Source organism: Silurus aristotelis (assembly GCF_946808225.1).
Source record: "Silurus aristotelis genome assembly, chromosome: 20".
Taxonomy (NCBI): domain Eukaryota; kingdom Metazoa; phylum Chordata; class Actinopteri; order Siluriformes; family Siluridae; genus Silurus; species Silurus aristotelis.
The window spans coordinates 3,381,974-3,401,342 of NC_139593.1; the positions used below are offsets into that span (position 1 = coordinate 3,381,974).

General features: G+C 39.7%; 2 protein-coding genes across 3 annotated transcripts in view; both read left to right on the forward strand.

Annotated features, from left to right (window-relative positions):
• The window catches only part of LOC310715898 (tubulin beta-4B chain-like), a 4,252-nt gene extending 2,640 nt beyond the window's left edge, over positions 1 to 1,612 (forward strand). The window contains exon 4 of the mRNA XM_083522611.1: positions 312 to 1,612. Within this exon, the coding sequence (XP_083378737.1) occupies positions 312 to 1,369 (1,058 nt within the window). The 3' untranslated portion in view covers positions 1,370 to 1,612. The remainder of the gene's footprint in view (positions 1 to 311) is intronic.
• Positions 1,613 to 2,279: 667 nt separating this feature from the next.
• Positions 2,280 to 19,057, forward strand: dennd1c (DENN domain containing 1C). Of its 2 annotated transcripts, XM_083522578.1 has the most exons (22): positions 2,281 to 2,571; positions 3,853 to 3,917; positions 5,260 to 5,303; positions 5,389 to 5,438; positions 5,540 to 5,659; positions 7,025 to 7,094; positions 7,180 to 7,260; positions 8,209 to 8,262; positions 8,389 to 8,499; positions 11,129 to 11,229; positions 11,352 to 11,397; positions 11,512 to 11,613; positions 12,800 to 12,925; positions 13,032 to 13,133; positions 13,491 to 13,581; positions 14,192 to 14,232; positions 14,307 to 14,363; positions 14,781 to 14,822; positions 15,340 to 15,459; positions 16,393 to 16,481; positions 17,411 to 17,603; positions 17,787 to 19,057. In XM_083522578.1, exons 1-22 carry the CDS (start codon positions 2,555 to 2,557, stop codon positions 18,702 to 18,704), a joined length of 2,640 nt encoding a protein of 879 aa, XP_083378704.1. In that variant the 5' UTR covers positions 2,281 to 2,554; the 3' UTR covers positions 18,705 to 19,057. The 2 variants fall into 2 exon arrangements, with proteins under 2 accessions (XP_083378705.1, XP_083378704.1); XM_083522579.1 differs by lacking the exon at positions 15,340 to 15,459 and having other exon boundaries at positions 2,280 to 2,571.
• The last annotated feature ends 312 nt before the right edge of the window (positions 19,058 to 19,369 follow it).

Below are 19,369 nucleotides of genomic sequence, written 5' to 3' on the forward strand. Positions count from 1 at the left end.
GTTGGGGTTTTTTTTACTTTTTTTTTTTAATTTTTACAAATTTTACTTCACTGAATGACCTATAAATAATATGTCATTAGGTAAAGCAAAGGGGTTTCTTGTTGAAGAAGTTATTTAATTTATAGTAAATTAAGTGACCAGCTACTGATTTAATTAAAATCTCACCACTGCTAAACTGCCACTGCTGGAGCCTCGAGCAAAATATAAATGATCTCTAAATATAATGAGATAATTGAAGGTCTCTTTATAAGAGCATCTACCCCATGCCATTAAGTCTAGAGCATTAACATGTTTTGTGTTTTTTCTTCCAGGCCAGAGCGGTGCTGGGAATAACTGGGCCAAAGGTCACTACACAGAGGGAGCTGAGTTGGTCGACTCCGTCCTGGATGTGGTGCGTAAGGAGGCTGAAAGCTGCGACTGTCTGCAGGGTTTCCAGCTTACCCACTCTCTAGGTGGTGGCACCGGCTCAGGCATGGGCACACTGCTCATCAGCAAGATCCGTGAAGAATATCCTGACCGCATCATGAACACCTTCAGTGTGGTGCCTTCACCCAAAGTCTCGGACACAGTGGTGGAGCCTTACAACGCCACGCTCTCTGTGCACCAGTTGGTTGAGAACACAGACGAGACCTACTGCATCGACAACGAAGCCCTGTATGACATCTGCTTCCGTACACTTAAGCTCACCACGCCTACGTATGGCGATCTGAACCATCTGGTCTCCGCCACCATGAGCGGAGTCACGACTTGCCTTCGCTTCCCTGGGCAGCTGAATGCCGATCTGCGCAAGCTGGCAGTCAACATGGTACCATTCCCACGTCTTCACTTCTTCATGCCTGGGTTTGCACCTTTGACCAGCAGGGGGAGTCAGCAGTACCGTGCCCTTTCCGTCCCTGAACTGACGCAGCAGATGTTCGACGCTAAGAACATGATGGCCGCCTGCGACCCACGCCACGGCCGTTACCTTACCGTTGCTGCCGTATTCCGTGGGCGCATGTCCATGAAGGAGGTCGATGAGCAGATGCTTAATGTTCAAAACAAAAACAGCAGCTACTTCGTGGAATGGATCCCCAACAATGTCAAAACAGCCGTTTGCGACATTCCGCCTCGAGGTCTCAAGATGGCCGCCACCTTTATCGGCAACAGCACAGCTATCCAGGAGCTGTTCAAACGTATCTCTGAGCAGTTCACTGCCATGTTCAGGAGAAAAGCCTTCCTCCACTGGTACACAGGAGAAGGGATGGACGAGATGGAGTTCACCGAAGCCGAAAGCAACATGAATGACCTAGTCTCTGAGTACCAGCAGTACCAGGACGCCACAGCAGAAGAGGGCGAGTTTGAAGAAGAGGGTGAAGAGGAAGCTGCCTAAATTCCTCTGTCTTCTTCAGATTATCCTTTGTGGTTGCTTCTTTAGTGTTTCCTCAAAGACCTTCCCCTGTATTCACCCTTGTCAACTCCTGCAGGAGTTTTGTGTTTGGTGAAGGTGTATATGTTCAACATTCTCACTTTAGACATAGAGTATTGTTTTCCTCTGCTCTCTTCAAGGTCAATAAGTTACTTAAACTCTGTTGTTTTACTCAATCAAATAAAGCAACCTTAACTTAAAACAAAACATGCCTAAACTTAAGTGTAATTTGGTAAGTGTACGTGTGTGTGTGTGTGTGTGTGTGTGTGTGTGTGTGTGTGTGTGTGTGTGTGTGCACGCTCGCTTGAGATGATCTCTGCAGCATATAACCACTAGAGGGTGCTGTATAGTTTGTAACCACGTGCAGTAAAGCACAATTGGCAGTAATGCTCTTTGTGATGCAAGACTGTTCATGGTCTTGAACTCGAAACATGTTCATAAATGAACAATCAGATGTAAAACTAATAACGTTTTTGTATAAAAAAAAAAAAATGGAAAGAAGAGGAAGAATAGAGACAGGCAACCCAAAACAGAAATAGCGGCTGCGATAGAGGAAGTCCTTTTTCTCGATTTCCTCTTAGCATGCCCGCTCAAATGTGGGTTTTATGTGTGTGCGCATGTGTGTGCGCAAGTGTGTGTGTGTGTGTGTGTGCTTGTGTAAAAGTAAGAGATTTATAGAAATCCACGGTTGTTAAAAAAGTAAATAATAAAGATGACGATCATGACATTAACCACAGGGCATTGACAAGTTTAAAAAAAATATGTCCATCACACAAAATTTACACACACACACACACACACACACACACACACACACACACACACACACACACACACACACACACACACTCATAACTTCATTTCGACTCATATATAGAGGAAGAACAGAGCAGAGAGAAGGCTGGAGAGAAAAGAGAAAACAGCAGCAGTCGTCATGTCGACATCATCGCACGCCAGATTCAGATCAGGAAGTGATTCTGCAAGTCTCTTTTCATATCCCCTTGATTATGTCAGTGTGCTGTTGTGTGTGTGTATGTGTGTGTGTATGTGTGTGTTTGCTTTAGAGGCTACTCTCGATAATCCTATAATGATCCCTTCATCACCCAAACACCATTAATCACTTATGGACTCCATCTTAAAGCTACAACAATGGGATCCAGACTCAAGTAAGACTCTTTCTCTTTCCCTTTATCTCTCATCTCTTTCTTTCTATTCTCCTTTTTTTTCTCCCCCTCTTCATTTCTCTAATTTTGAACCTATTTGCAGTCAGTAGCCTTAAATAAATCAAAAGCCACATCGTATAAATTGCATTTGGTGGCTTGTTAGTTAGAGTCCATTTCCTGGACACCACTTCCTGTCTTGATGTGTCTCTTTATTGTGTGTTGGATTGAAAAACACACTCATTAATACCTCTATCACCATTTAAAGATGTGATATACAGGTAAATTGGATTACACAGGGCATATAGTGTGAAATCAGTGCGATTTTTCCAGATTTTGGTATTGTTTATGAAAATCACCATCTCTGTAGAAACGCAGATGCAGTGATGCTCCTTCATGAATCTTTCATTTTCATCTAAAAACCTGAAGCATTGCATTATAAAGCTGTGGATAATGAAGGTACAATGAATACGGCATTTCTTTTAATCCCGCTTCATCTACATGACAGGATGTGCTTTAACCCACAGGTTACCTTTTTCATTTATCCCTCGTTTTTATATTACATTTATATTTACATTTATGCCACATGGCAAATACAACTGAGCATGTGATGGTTTTGCTCAGGGGCCCAGCGGTGACAGTTTGGTGGTCCTGGGATTTGAGCATCTGATCCCACTTCCCACTTGATAGTACACCAGTTATAACAATTTACCAGATCTTTGCCTTCATATCACTGGAGACTCCTTCCATCAATGTCATTTTCAAATGAAGTTGTAATATTATTGAATGATCTTCAGTTGCCACGTCATCAAAGCTGTAGAAAAAGCTGACCAGCTGAAAACTAAATGCTCTCAGTTTTATCTTTTTTTTATTTAATTGATTTTACGTTTACATTTTACAGCATTTTTGTAGATGCCCTTATCCAGGGGATTAACACCTGAGCAGTTGAGGGTTGAGGGCCTTAACCTGCTAGAGTGTAATGCCTTACCCACTGAGATACCACCTCCCGATTTTAATTGAATTGAATTGATTTAAATGGTTATTTAAGGTGCTATTGCGGTCTCTTGGACATTTTCCACAGTTAAATCCTACATTCAATGCAAATAAATTGGGCATCTGCAAAATCTCTTTTACATTTTCTTATTTCTATAAATCCGAGTGATTATTTGATTCCATAATTTTAAATATTGATCAATTTTAGCACTTTGCCGTTTCAGATTTTTAGAGCGTTTCACACATTAATGTACAATACTAACAGTTTTTGTCTATTGATCTTGTGGCTTTAAGGGAAAATCCAGAAAGGACATTTTACTGGTTCTTTCAAGCGTCATGTCCCATCGCCCGAGACAAAGGTAAGCAAATGTTATATATATATATATATATATATATATATATATATATATATATATATATATATATATATATATATATACACACACATACACGCATACACGGTATATACAGTATATACACATGAGCAATTCGATGCTGGGTACTGAGAAAAATGCCTCTCTGGGTTCCTGTCATGTGACTTAACCAGAAAGCCACCAGGCAGCTATTGATGTTGTCATGGAAACAACACAAGAAGCTATGATGTGCTATGATTAGCTGAAACCTGTGGTCACTTTGAATATCAGTTAAGTGAAAGAGGAAACAACGTAAAGAGACATAAAGGGACTGAGATGCGTAATGTAAACATGATCACCAAAACGAGCGTCGGTTCTGGTCAAGGTATTTCTAGTAAATGCGGTATGTACCTGTAAGTGGAAACGCAGCAGTTATAAACTCACTAGGCGTTATTTTTATAGCGCATGCTCGAGCAGTTTTATTTGAACAGGAAGGAGATGTTTGTGGGACTCTGTGAGTTCAGTTAACCACATCCTCTACTTACTACAGAAATGAGCCGAATTTATGGGCTACACAGAGACACAGAGCACTGCAGATGTGCGTGTGTGTGAGTGTGTGTGTGTGTGTGTGTGTGTGTGTGTGCGTGTTTGTGCAAACATTTTTTATCATTTTAAGACCTTAATTTGGTATTTTTTTGGTATTAATATCTTTATTAAATTGCACATAACACAAATATCCACGAAACCATAAACAAATTTAAAAATACAAACTGGTAGAATGTGCTGGATGAAGTGCTACTTTATGAAGGGTGTGTAATAATAATATAATAATAAGTGTGGAAGCCTTACTAATGAAGGTTAATAAATAAATATATATTTGCAATATAATACACTAGAATTAATTTATATATCCATATTGTAGCGTCTGTATTTATTTTAATATTCATATTATTTTCATTATATTACACGTAGCATCAAAGGAGGAAAAAGTCTATTTTCTTTTTTCTGGCTTTTTTTTTTTATCTTATTTTCTAACCCTACACTATTATAAAAAAAAAAAAAAAAAAAACATCTTAGATGTTTAATAAAAAAAAAAAATTATAATCAGTTTATCTTATGAGTTTTAGAGAAATCGAATACACAAGTTGACTCTAAACACATTTTCGATTTGGATTGTTAAATACACTCCAGTCGTCATACACACACAAAGTGTAATTAGCTTCAAGTTTAGCCTCCGCATGCTAGCGCTAACCCCGTTTTCATTCCCCGGTGTTAGCTATAGTTGTAGATGTATAGTTGTACTGTACAGTGGTAGTTACATTAACAAATTATGTGTATCGATGTACAGATCCTGGGCTGCTCTTTCAATTCCCAGAGGACTTCAATGATGAGGTTAGTGATTTGAAAACAAAAATACATAAAGAAAAAATGAACACCATATAAATATAGTGAATGAATTGCCATTTCTTTTTTGCAGGAGTGTTTGCAATCTCTTCCTCGATTCTGCTTCCCTTACGATATAGAAAAGTAATGTTCATTCATTGTGTTTTATATTTAATCATTGAATCGTGTCCTTCTGATGAATATGAACCAGATTTGAGTGATTTGAGTTATGGTCTCATCCGCAGAGTGAGGGACGTCAGCGCTGTGCAGCACTTTACGTTTGCATTGACTGACCTGGAGGGATGTCAGCGATTTGGGTTCTGCAGACTGACCTCCAGCTCCCAAACCTGCCTCTGCATCCTCAGGTCTTAACCCTCTACACTTCCATAGCGTATCCCAACCACCACTGTAACTATGGTTTAAACAGGGGGCAAATTAATTGGGTAAATATAGGTGAGTGATGATCCAGGGCTTGGCGAATGTCACAGGATATTGGTGCACAATGTGGAGATGAATAACAGCGCAAGGTGAAGCATAAAGCATTCAAATAGTGTATGGATTATCAACTTATACCATCCAGCATTGACAAGTTAAAGCTGTCCGTGATGTTTTCAGTGTAAACTGACTGAATGAATAAACATTATCTTTACTTATTTTATATATGGTTTGTTGCCAAGAGCTTTAATGAATAGTTATTAAAGGGAGATGGGGGGGGGGTTATATTAAACATTTGAATTAAATAATTAAAATGTTAATTCAATCACATGGAATTAGTAAATCAGCTACTTATGTGGGTAAGGTGAAAAAGCCTAGAGTGTAGTCAGTGCTCCAATTCATCCTAAAGGTGTTCAGTAGGGTTGCGGTCAAAGCTCTATATCAGGCCAATAAAGATCTTCCACCGCTAAACCTTTGTGCACAGAGGCATTGGGTTTGGGTCTCGTACTCGCTATGGCATCCAAAGACTGTACTTCATGTTTTACGTTAACATAAACTGGGTAACAGTTTGGTAAAAATCCACAAACGGCTGGAAAAGTCAGATGTCCCAATACATGTATCCATATATTGTACATCATGGCTCGTAATAAACAAAGATTGAATATCGAGGAAGACAATTTGTTCGTATCTGCTTACTGTGAGGTTCATGGTCTTGAGCTTATTGCCACACGGAGCTGAAAACCTACACGCAGGCTGTATAGGAACATTTACATCATCCTACGGGTACAGCTTTAAAGGGCTATTTTTTTTTTCTATACCACATTAAGCTCATTTTAGAATAAGGTCGAAGGCTGAAAAAAGATGTCAGTGGGTGGTGGGTTTCGGAGGCTAGTTATAAACAAAGTTTTTATATCTCACACGATCTTATCTTTTAAAGAAATCATAATGAGGTTGAACCAATACAAGCGAAATAATGGTCATGGAAAACGAATGGAAATTTACAAGCACTAAAAAAAGCATCTACTATGTACAGAATTATATTATGAAAATATATTATGTACATTGGATCGATAAAGGAGAAAAGAGGGTGTATGGGGCAATACTTTAAAGTGCAAATAAAACAAATCAGAAGTTTTTTGCAATGCCAACATAAATAAAAAAAAAGAGTCAGTTTCAGAGAGATTATTAAAGAATAATCGGGTTAGAATTCTGGCAACCACTTCTACGGGACCACGATTCAGATTATCCGTCAGAAATACGGGGCTAATTTTTGCAATTCTCTTTCCATCACATAGTTACCTACCTTGGTTCGAGGTCTTTTATAGACTACTAAATTTCCTGGCAGACTATGTGACAAAAGGCCAGGTAAACCCTGCGTTTATTCTTCATATGGCTCTCATTTGAAATTTAGCTCATTTACATAACAGTGCGTTTTTTTCCCTTGGGACAGACGAGTGAGATGAAAGAGTTATTGGCAGCCCTTTACAAACACCCCATACCTCTGAATGACAGCTCCAAATCTCTGCATCTGGTAAGTTCTTTTCCAACATTACTTCACATGCAAAACTTACCTAATGTAAATCAGCAAGGTGATTAGGAAATATGTACAATAGCTGTCTCACTCTGAATGGAACTGGAACTGGATGTTGTTATGGTTACAATTGTTTATAAGCTCTACCTAAACTACCTGTGTGTGCAATGCTTGGAAGTCTTCAACTTCCAGCCAATCACAATCCACTATTCACAGCTGAACTTTCAGCCAATCACAATCCACTTTTCACGGCTAAACTTCCAGCCAATCACAATCCACTTTCCACTTCTAAACTACCAGCCAATCACAACCCACTATTCAAACCTTAACTCCTTCCAGCCAATCACAATCCACTATTCACACCTAAACTTCCAGTCAATCACAATCCACTATTTACACCTTAACTCTTTCCAGCCAATCACAATCCACTTTTTACACCTAAACTTCAAGCCAATCACAATCCACTATTCACACCTAAACTTCCAGCCAATCACAATCTACTATTCACACCTGAACTCCTTCCAGCCAATCACAATCCACTATTCACACCTGAACTCTTTACAGCCAATCACAATTCACTTTTCACACCTAAACTTCAAGCCAATCACAACCCACTATTCACACCTTAACTCCTTCCAGCCAATCACAATCCACTATTCACACCTGAACTCTTTCCAGCCAATCACAATCCACTTTTCACACCTAAACTTCAAGCCAATCACAACACACTATTCACACCTGAACTCCCTCCAGCCAATCACAATCCACTATTTACATCTGAACCTCCAGCCAATCACAATCCACTATTCACACTAACAGTGCTAAACATTTAATAGAAATGTGAACATTTTATTGTAAGTTGTACTTAAAAATTCATTAATACAAAAAAAACAAAATTTGCATGTGTAAGAGGTTTGTGATATTTATGTTTATTTTGTTTGATTTTAGATGCCGTATTTCGTTGCTCCTGATCCGAAGGCTTTACCATCGGTCCCAGAGAGCGTGAGTTTGTGTTGTATACTGTACAGTACTGTACATGTCCGTTCTACTACTGATGTTTAGTTTAGCTAACTGTGTGTGTGTGTGTGTGTGTGTGTGTGTGTGTGTGTGTGTGTGTGTTTTCTTCAGAGGAACTTCACAGAGCTTATCGTGGCTGTAGATGTAGGGAATCTGCTGCAGCTGTACGTCAGCATGCTTTTTGAGAGGCGTATCCTGATTTGCAGCAGTAAACTCAGCACGGTGAGAACAACCGTTCTCAGGGTTTGGTTTTAGAACCTTATTTTTTGATTAATGGGTCATTACACACACAGAGAAGTGAACTGAAACTGGTGTTTGATTCACACCCTGATGTTCCCTTAACTCCAGCCTTTACAAATTAGACCATGAATGTGGTACAGGGAAGTGGGAAGGAAAGAAGCCACTTAGGATACAAAAACAGAATTGAGCAGGGCAAAGGTCAACCAGAGGTCTTTATATATATATATATATATATTTTATTTTTTTATTTTTTTCATTAATTTTTTATTATATTTTTATTTTATTTTATTTTTTTCCCGATCCTTAATCTTATTTATATTTTTTATTTAAAGGCATTTTTATATATTTTTTTATTTAAAGGCATTTTTATGATTTTCTAAAATATCTTTATCTTTAAAACTGTTGTATCTTGTAGTGACATTACCGTTAAAATCAATTACAAATATTCTTCTTTTCAGGATACAAGTTCTTTAATTAAAATTTAATTGATATTTTATCCCATTTAAAAAACAAAATAAATAATCATTATGCTTCCCATAAAATCAACCACTTAATAATTTTACTGATGGATGATGTAATGACTGGATGATGGATTGATGTAATGATGCAGTGACTGAAAGCCTTAATTAGGCTGATATACAGTGGGTACGGAAAGTGTTCAGACCCCCTTAAATTTTTCACTCTTTGTTATATTGCAGCCATTTGCTAAAATCATTTAGGTTCATTCTTCTTCCTCATGAATGTACACATAGCTCCCCATATTGACAGAAAAACACAGAATTGTTGACATTGTTGCAGATTTATTAAAAAAGAAAAACTGAAATATCACATGGTCCTAAGTATTCAGACCCTTTGCTCAGTATTTAGTAGAAGCCCCCTTTTGATCTAATACAGCCAGGAGTCTTTTTGGGAAAGATGCAACAAGTCTTTCACACCTGGATTTGGGGATCCTCTGCCATTCCTCCTTGCAGGTCCTCTCCAGTTCTGTCAGGTTGGATGGTAAACGTTGGTGGACAGCCATTTTTAGGTCTCTCCAGAGATGCTTAATTGGGTTTAAGTCAGGGCTCTGGCTGGGCCATTCAAGAACAGTCACGGAGTTGTTGTGAAGCCACTCCTTCGTTATTTTAGCTGTGTGCTTAGGGTCATTGTCTTGTTGGAAGGTAAACCTTCGGCCCAGTCTGAGGTCCAGAGCACTCTGAAGAAGGTTTTTGTCCAGGATATCCCTGTACTTGGCCGCATTCATCTTTCCCTCGATTGCAACCAGTCGTCCTGTCCCTGCAGCTGAAAAACACCCCCACAGCATGATGCTGCCACCACCATGCTTCACTGTTGGGACTGTATTGGACAGGTGATGAGCAGTGCCTGGTTTTCTCCACACATACCGCTTAGAATTAAGGCCAAAAAGTTCTATTTTGGTCTAATCAGACCAGAGAATCTTATTTCTCACCATCTTGGAGTCCTTCAGGTGTTTTTTTAGCAAACTCCATGTGGGCTTTCATGTGTCTTACACTGAGGAGAGGCTTCCGTCGGGCCACTCTGCTTTAAAGCCCCACTGGTGAAGGGCTGCAGTGATGGTTGACTTTCTACAACTTTCTCCCATCTCCTGACTGCATCTTTGGAGCTCAGCCACAGTGATCTTTGGGTTCTTCTTTACCTCTCTCACCAAGGCTCTTCTCCCCCGATAGCTCAGTTTGGCCGGACGGCCAGTTCTAGGAAGGGTTCTGGTCGTCCCAAACGTCTTCCATTTGAGGATTATGGAGGCCACTGTGCTTTTAGGAACCTTCAAGTGCAGCAGAAATCTTTTTGTAACCTTGGCCAGATCTGTGCCTTGCCACAATTCTGTCTCTGAGCTCTTCAGGCAGTTCCTTTGACCTCATGATTCTCATTTGCTCTGACATGCATTGTGATCTGGAAGGTCTTATATAGACAGGTGTGTGGCTTTCCTAATCAAGTCCAATCAGTATAATCAAACACAGCTGGACTCAAATGAAGGTGTAGAACCATCTCAAGGATGATCAGAAGAAATGGAAAGCACCTGAGTTAAATATATGAGTGTCACAGCAAAGGGTCTGAATACTTAGGACCATGTGATATTTCAGTTTTTCTTTTTTAATAAATCTGCAACAATGTCAACAATTCTGTGTTTTTCTGTCAATATGGGGAGCTGTGTGTACAATTATGAGGAAGAAGAATGAACTTAAATGATTTTAGCAAATGGCTGCAATATAACAAAGAGTGAAAAATTTAAGGGGGTCTGAATACTTTCCGTACCCACTGTAAGTATTGTTATTTAGAGGAATGATAGAAGGATAGAATAATGGAGTATAGAGGTATGGGGTACTGATTCAATAGACTGATGGACAGATGTAATAATGGATGTAATGATTGATGGAGTAATAGGGATTAATTTTATTAAATAGTAGAGGAATGGAAGCACGTAGATGGGTGACATGATGGTGTTTTAATAGTATAAATACATTTTGAATATGGTAATTATAGTGAAAACCGATTGATGGATAATTGAATGGATGGATGATGGGATAGTAAAAGGATGAAAGAATACTAGTCAATAGTCAACAAATAAACTAAAAACTAATCTGTTACTTTACAGTTAACAGCGTGTGTCCACGCGTGCAACAGCATGCTCTTCCCTATGTACTGGCAGCACATCTTCATTCCGGTCCTCCCACCATATCTGCTGGACTACTGCTGGTAACGGACACACACACACACACACACACACACACACACACACACACACACACACACACACACACACACACACACACAATTACAGCTGACTTAATAGTCATTGTGTTGGTTGTGTGTTTCAGCGCTCCAATGCCGTACCTTATTGGAGTTCATTCCAGCCTGATAGAGGTACTGAAAATAACACACACACACACACACACACACACACACACACACACACACACACACACACACACACACACACACACACACAATAATATATGGCATGTGTTATTTTGGCAGAGAGTGAGGAGTCGTGCCCTGGAGGATGTAGTCATTCTGAACGTGGACACAAATACCATGGAGTCTCCTCACGATGACTTAAAAAGGCTCCCAGCAGATGTGGTAATTTATTTTCTATAGTAAATCCATCCATCCATCCATCCATCCATCCATTCCACTATTCATTCATCTGTTCAACACATCACACCCTTCACTTCCACTGAATATAAAACATTTATGTTTAATAACATCACTCTGTCAACTATCCATCCATCCATCCATCCATCCATCCATCCATCCATCCATCCATCCATCCATCCATCCATCCATAACTCCATGCTTCACCATACTATCCCCCATTATGCCTCCACTACTATCCCTCCATCAATCCACCTGCTTTACCACCACTGCTATGCCTCTTTCAATCCTCCCGTTAACCCTTCATTATCATCCATCCTTCCCTCCACCACTCTCCCTCCATCAATCCTCCGGCTTTCACTCCATCACCAACAATCCCTCCACACTTTCTCTTAACCACTATTCCTCCAACAATCCTCCCACTATCCCACCATCATCACCAAAAATCCCTCTACACAATCCCTTCACCAGTTTCTTTCTACCAATCCTCCCCCTACTCCTCCACCACAATTCCTCCACTGATCCCCCCACTATCCCTCCATCATCACCCAACCATCTCTCCACCACTATCCCTTCATTAATCCTTCTGCTTTCCCTCCATCATCTCCCCTGCACTATCCCTTCCTTATTATCCAATAAACCCTACATCACTACACCTCCATCAATTCTTTCATTATCCCTCCACCATTTACCCTCTATCCATCTATCTCAAACTTGGCTTGGTATGCAACGAAAATTACAATACTTCATGTGGATGTTAGCGTGTGCATGGCTTAAGAAGGCCAAAAACAAGAAGCGCCCCTTGACCCTGAGGAATTCAATATTTGGGTAATAGTTCCCTCTGGTGGTGTGCCAGAGACATAGCAGCTAAAACTGCTACACCTTGATTGTTATCCTCCATTATCTCCTCGCAATCCCTACACTGATATCTCTCCTTCATGCTATCCCTCTATTGTTACACCAGTCCATTACTCTAGTAATTATTCCATCCATAATAACTCCCACTAATCATAATACCAATATACTGTATTCAAATGATATTAAGTCTGTGGTTTCCTTATTTCTCTTTGGTTTCCTTATTAATCGACGTTATTGTTGTGTGTGTGTGTGTGTGTGTGTGTGTGTGTGTGTGTGTGTGTGTGTGTGTGTGTGTGTGTGTGTGTGTGTTTAGGTGACTTCTCTGAAAGTCAGACTGAAGCGCTCGGCTACTGTTACAGGCTCAGGTGTAGCTAAAGCATTTCTTAGAGCTCAGGCTCTGCTGTTTGGAGCATACAAAGATGCCTTACAGTACCCTAGTGTAAGTTACAACACTAACACACACACACACACACACACACACACACACACACACACACACACACACACACACACACACACGATTAATTTCTGTCTTTTTTCTGTAGGAAGAGCCTGTGTTATTTAGCGAGGAGTTGTTTCTCACACACAAGTCTCCCAGCATGAGGCAGTTTCTTGAGAGTGCCGTTCATCTACAGTTTTTTAAACAGGTGTAAAAAATACACACACACACACACACACACACACACACACACACACACACACACACACACACACACACACACACACACTAAATACACAACACTCAATTTTCCTTAGAAGTTATTCTGGAGGAAAAAAGTCCCAAACAGTGCCCTCTAGTGTTAACATATTTGTTCATATCTAACGCATCGAATATTGAAATATAGTTTTTACATTGTTTCTTTATTTTATTGTAAATAAATCATTACTGTGAATATTTTATTGTACATAAATTCCTTCATCAATAAAAGTCAGTTAGTTGTGATGTTACCTGGGTGTAATGCTCATCATCTCACTGAGATATATATCTACATGACTGCTTCTAGTTTATTGATGGACGTCTGGAGATGCTGAACCAAGGGAAAGAGCCAGACGACCTGTTCGAGGAGGAAATAGTGCAGTGTGGAGCATCATCTGGTTTGTGTTTCATCTAATACAAATTCCATTTTTTATAGGTGATAATAAAAATCCAGAAAAGACAACATCAGCTATTAATTTCATTATATTGATAGAGGAAGAGTGGGTGGATGATGGAAGGTTAATGGAGGGATAACAAAATGGAGCGATAGCAATGACTTGTAGCATAATAGCTGGATTTCAATAAAAGGGAGAGTGGGAAGTTTCGACAGAGGAATAGTGTGATGGAGGGATACAGAAAGGCTTGATTGAGGTGTAGCATGATGGAGGAATAGTGTAGTAGAAGGATAGCAAATGAGGAATATCAAAGGGGGGACAAAGGGATCACAGTAGGATGATGGAGGGATAGAGATTGAAAGATCTTGGGGAAGGATTGATAGAGGGATGGTTTGATGGAGTAAAAAAGAGGTCTTAAGGATGTTAGAAAAAACTAATCAACACCTTCTGACCAAACAGAATCCATTCAGGAACAATTCAAATAAATTCAAATTACATGTTATAATGATATATTTTTATACTATTTATTTTATAGAAATGAATCAAATTAGAGTGATTTTATTTCTCCTTACGTTTTGATTCACTCTGTTTTTTATTTTTTTTCGTGTGTTAGGTGGCTCAAAATCTTATCAGCAGTGGATAGGGAACCTGAAGGTCAGTTATTTTTTCCACAAGGTTTTGGACTTCCAATGTGTTTTCACGTTCTCATTGTTGTGTGTGTTTTACAGAAAGGAGGAGGATCTCTCATTCTGACCGTCAAATCCAAGGCTCAGATGTACAAAAACGTGAGTGACGTTCCGTTTCTTCGATATGCATTTATTTCATTATTTATTGTCTAAATTACATTACAACACAACATTAAATGAGCATTAGAACCTAAAACAGTGTGTGTACAACAAAGCGTGGGATTGTATAGTGGAGTCACGATGAGTAAAGGAGGTGTGGCCTAACCCTGGCACGCCCAGTGAAGGAGGTGTGGCCTCTGTGCCTCTTAGTCTTAGTGAAGAAGGTGTACTAACATTAAATTACATTATATGTCAATAATAAAAAAAAAATTATCAAAACCGTAAAAAAAATGATCAATTTATTTATTTGTTCATTTGTTTGTCTTTTCAACATCAGTTTATCGATTTTTTATCTTTTCATCAACTCTGGAAGATTGAAACAAGCCATTGATCAGAATAATTTCTCTCTCGTTTCAGGCCACATGCCATAACAAGTTCAAGAATCTTATTTCAACAAAGGTGAGACCTTTACAAACACTATGTGGTTCTTCACCAAACCGCACAAAGCAGCAGAAGCGCAACTGCATAGGATGTCTTTAGATACAATAGAATGAGATTTCCCTAGCAGAACTACATCATCCAAACTTGTTCCAGCATGACGATGCCCCAAAAATCCAGCTCCATGAAGATCATGGGTTGGAGTGAAAGATCTCCAGCTATAGATCTCCGACATCAACCCTATCGAACATCTTTAGACTGCAACGCATTAACTTTGTGGCTGAAAGAATCCACAAATGTCCACGAGCACACTCCAAAATCTAGTAGAACATCTTCCCAGAAGAGTGGAGGTTATTATAAGAGGAAATAGAGACTGATTGTGGAATGGGATGTTTAGAAAGAAGAACATAACAACCTTATGGTCACGTGTCCACAAACACTTGTCCATGTGGTGCAAGTGTGAGAGAGAGAGAAGAGAAATAAAACAGAAACAGCTTGTAAAAGAACATGAATTAATCATAGCTGGTATTTGGGTTAGGAGCAGAAACAGGCTCACACACTCCAGCGAGGAGGGTCCGTGTGCGGCACACATTCGTACCGTGTCAACAAATCAGACTGCCTTCAGAACAGATTACCCATCACACAGCATTTTGGGAAGGTGAGTCCCCCCCTCCCACACACACACACACACACACACACACACACACACAAATGAAAGTCAGTAGGAGTAAGACAGAGTACATGTGTGTGAATGAGAGGGAGGGCAGTGGAGGGGTGCGGTTGCAGGGAGAAGAGGTGGAGAAGGTGGTGGAGTTTAGGAACCTGGGGTCAACAGGGCAAAGTGATGGAGAGTGTGTAAGAGAAGTGAAGAAAAGAGTGCAGGCAGGGTGGAGTGGGTGGAGAAGAGTGATAGCAGGAGTGATTTGTGATAGAAGAGTATCTGCAAGAGTGAAAGGGAAAGTTTATAGGACTGTGGTGAGACCTGAGATGATGTATGTTTTAGAGACAGTGGCATTGAGTAAAAGACAGGAGGCGGAGCTGGAGGTAGCAGAGCTGAAGATGTTGAGATGTTCGTTGCGAGTGATGAGGATGGACAGGATTAGAAATGTTTGTAAAAGTTTATTAGAGGGACAGTGGATTGAGGACGTTTTGGAGACAAGATGAGGAAGGTGTGATTGAGATGGTTAGGTTAGGAGGAAAATGGGGTATATCAGTAGGAGAATGCTGAGGATGGAGACACCAGGATGGAGGAAAAGTGGAAAACCAATGAGAAGGTTCATGGATGTGGTGAGACATGCAGGTGGTTGCGGTAAAAGAGGCAGATGTTGATGACAGAGAGGTATGGAGATGGATGATCCGCTGTGGCGCCCCTAATGGTAGCAGCCAAAAGAAGAAGAAGAAAATTCTAAAAAAGTTTTAAGATATTTTAGTTGATTTTGAGACATGATGCATTTTTGTTTTTGGTGCATTGGTATACGTATAATACTCTAGGATAGAAAACAGATTCTCAATGTGTGAATTTGGGTTCAAATATTAAATCTGAAGACAAAATGTTGTTGATTAAATATATTATTGCTGTTGATTTCTCCAGTCCAGACCTCGCAGACCAGCTCGCAAACTGTCTGGCGTGCAGGGGGACGAACCGCTACAAGACTCCATTAGCACCTGGGGAGAGGAGAGGTGGGTCTGCACACACACACACACACACACACACACACACACACACACACACACACACACACACACACACTTTTATTTTAATTTTAGAGGACTCAGTACAGATTTACTGTCCTCTAAAAAAATACAGCCATTATTGTGTTAAACAGCTGGCAACACACGCATCCGGCAATTAAAACCGTCCGTGTGGAAACATAGAAAAAGTTCTGTTTGGTGTCTTGATGATTTATGTCATTTAAAATACCAGAATTACTTTAAAACGTTTACAAGTATATTTTGTCTTCATGCTTTACGTTGCGTTCGGTTTCACAAATAAACATACAACTCCATAACGCATCAATATTTGTCCATGTCAATGTTGATTAGAGTATTAAACAGTTGAAAAGTATTCATTTAAGGTACATTCAGATTCATTACCTCATGACAATCATGCGATTAATAGCGATTAAGTATTTTAATTACTTGACAGCCATAACATATATATATATATATATAGTTCATTTTATAATGAAAATAATAGAGTTTGAAACCAATCCTTCCTCAGAATAAAAATATTGGAATAATTTTAGACATTACAAGGTCACTCATACTGGTATTCAGTCGCAGGACAATATTTGAATAAAATAAAACATTTTCCAGCTTCTAGTTTTTTGCTTCTCATGTCACTGGATTTCTTTGGCTGTGCTTACATTTTAGAAAATGTTTATAAAAATGTCAATTTACGGTTTTCTGGAAGGAGTCTAGTGCCAGCACTTTATAACAGCTAGAGGTAAAGCTGGAACTTTAATATTTTCTTAAATATTCAAGAGTTTCCGATGCTTGGAGAACATTTATAGCTGCTATAACACCAATAAGAACAGGAACTTGATTCTCTAATAACTACCTTGATTAGCAATAGCAGTATCATCAACGGGGTTGAATTTTGTCTGCAGTCATGTAGAGTTGACTTCTGAAGACCTCGGTGAAGATGGAGAACTCACCATGATGCCTAACCTTGAGGAGATGGACCTGCTAGGGGAGATCTTTGACACTTTGAACACCCAGAGCTCCACAGAGCCAGGACTTTTGTACAGCACACGCAGTCTTGATATCTTTACCTCTGACTGCACTGAATTCATCAGCAGAGTGAGGAGACACACAAACACACACACACACACACACACACACACACACACACACACACACGCACGCACACACACACACACTCAACACACAATTGCAACTTTCAGTCAACATTCATTCCAGCAAAAAATAAAAAATAAATAAATAAATACATTTATTTAAATAATTTACCCACATGTGTTTCAGAGGAGCTTGGCCACACCCAGTCAGGAGAGCTTGAGTCTTTCCATTGGAAACAATGGCAGTCTGATGAGCTGGGAGGAGGAGCATGAAGAGGTTCTGGATAATAAGGAGGATGAGAAGGAGGAGTCTGAGCAGCCAGGTGATGAACCAAAGACAGATATAAGAGATGGAGTCACAGAGGGGGGCATTACGTCAGTGAAGGAGGAGCCATGTGTGGATCTTGAAAAATTTGTTGAGGATTTTGTAGATTTAAGGCAAGAGCTTGAAGAGGAGTTGAACAGTAACTGTAAAGAAACTAGAAAATCTTCCCGACAAGATGAGGAAGATGAGGAGGAATCTAGCAGGTCATCAGGAGACATTCAAAGTGAAACCAGAGATGTTCAGGAGGTAATTAGCACCATGCCAAGTGAAAATCCAGAGCAATCCTTGAGATTAATTCCAGATAATGCAGATGACAGTAGTGGCGCTCAGGAGATACAAGCAAATGAGGCAACAAACAAAACACAGAATGCAGAACACCATGATCTAACTCAGAACAACAACAAACTAGGAAGTCTACATAAAAACATTCGTGAGGAACATGCTGAGGAACACCTGAATTCAGCCAATAAAGATGAAGAACAAGAAAACTGCATGGACCATTCAGCTCCTAAAGTGCTCTCCAAAATGGCCCTGTTCCAGGTCAAAGCCTACCAGCCCATGGACTCTCCTGAGACTGTAAAGCCCAGCTACAGCAACAAAATCATTGATACACCTCTAAAGATCTCGCCAAGAGGTCCTGGAGCCCTTCGGATCACTGCAAGAACAAATGACTCGTCTATCAAATCTCTGACCACGTCCACTTTACCAGATGCAGCTACAGAGGATGAAGATCTACCACCACCTAAAGTTTCAGAACTCAAAAAAAGATTTGAGCAGTGATGGACTTGAAAAAGAACATCATGGCCACGCCCACGTTTGCTCCACAGCACTAGGTGGAGAGAGCACAGGGATGAAAAAAAGTTTAGATGTCTAGTTTACTCAAAGCAAACCAGACTTTTAATGAGTGACTTATAAAAGCGAGCTCCATGAAGTTCTCACTCAAATGCTGCAGTGCACAAGATCCTGCTCCTACAACCTGCTTCCAAAAGTACATTTTGGCAAACAATTTTAAATACATTTTATAGACTTTACAGTAGTTTCTTCCTCCAACGCAGTGTATTAAAAGTAAAAGAGGTTCAAGTAAAATCTTAAATAGAAGCCATTTTTTTAATAAATAAATGTTCTGTACAGCACCATGTTCTTTCCTACTTCAGGTTGAAGATAATAAAGCATGACGTTGGTAAGTATCAGGTCAAGAATTGTAAACAAAAAAAAAGTCAGAAGGGAAAGTCTTTGGTTTTGGTCACCCATCTGTTAGGTCTTGTATGATGTGGAGGTGAAGAACATCCCATGGTCAAATTTACCTCACACTTAGCTGTGGTTTATCACCAAATACCATGGTCACTTCCCTGCATCGACAAGTTAAAGACATCAGTGATGTTGACACAATTGACTGACATCATTTTTATCTAACATTCTGCTGCGCCAAATTACACACAGATAAA

Bases quoted from the DNA above. Each gene is read 5' to 3' on its own strand.
- dennd1c (XM_083522578.1), top strand. The intron at 8,500-11,128 runs GTGAGAACAACC...GTTACTTTACAG, and splicing joins GCAGCAGTAAACTCAGCACG to TTAACAGCGTGTGTCCACGC. The intron at 15,460-16,392 runs GTGAGTCCCCCC...TGATTTCTCCAG, and splicing joins TCACACAGCATTTTGGGAAG to TCCAGACCTCGCAGACCAGC.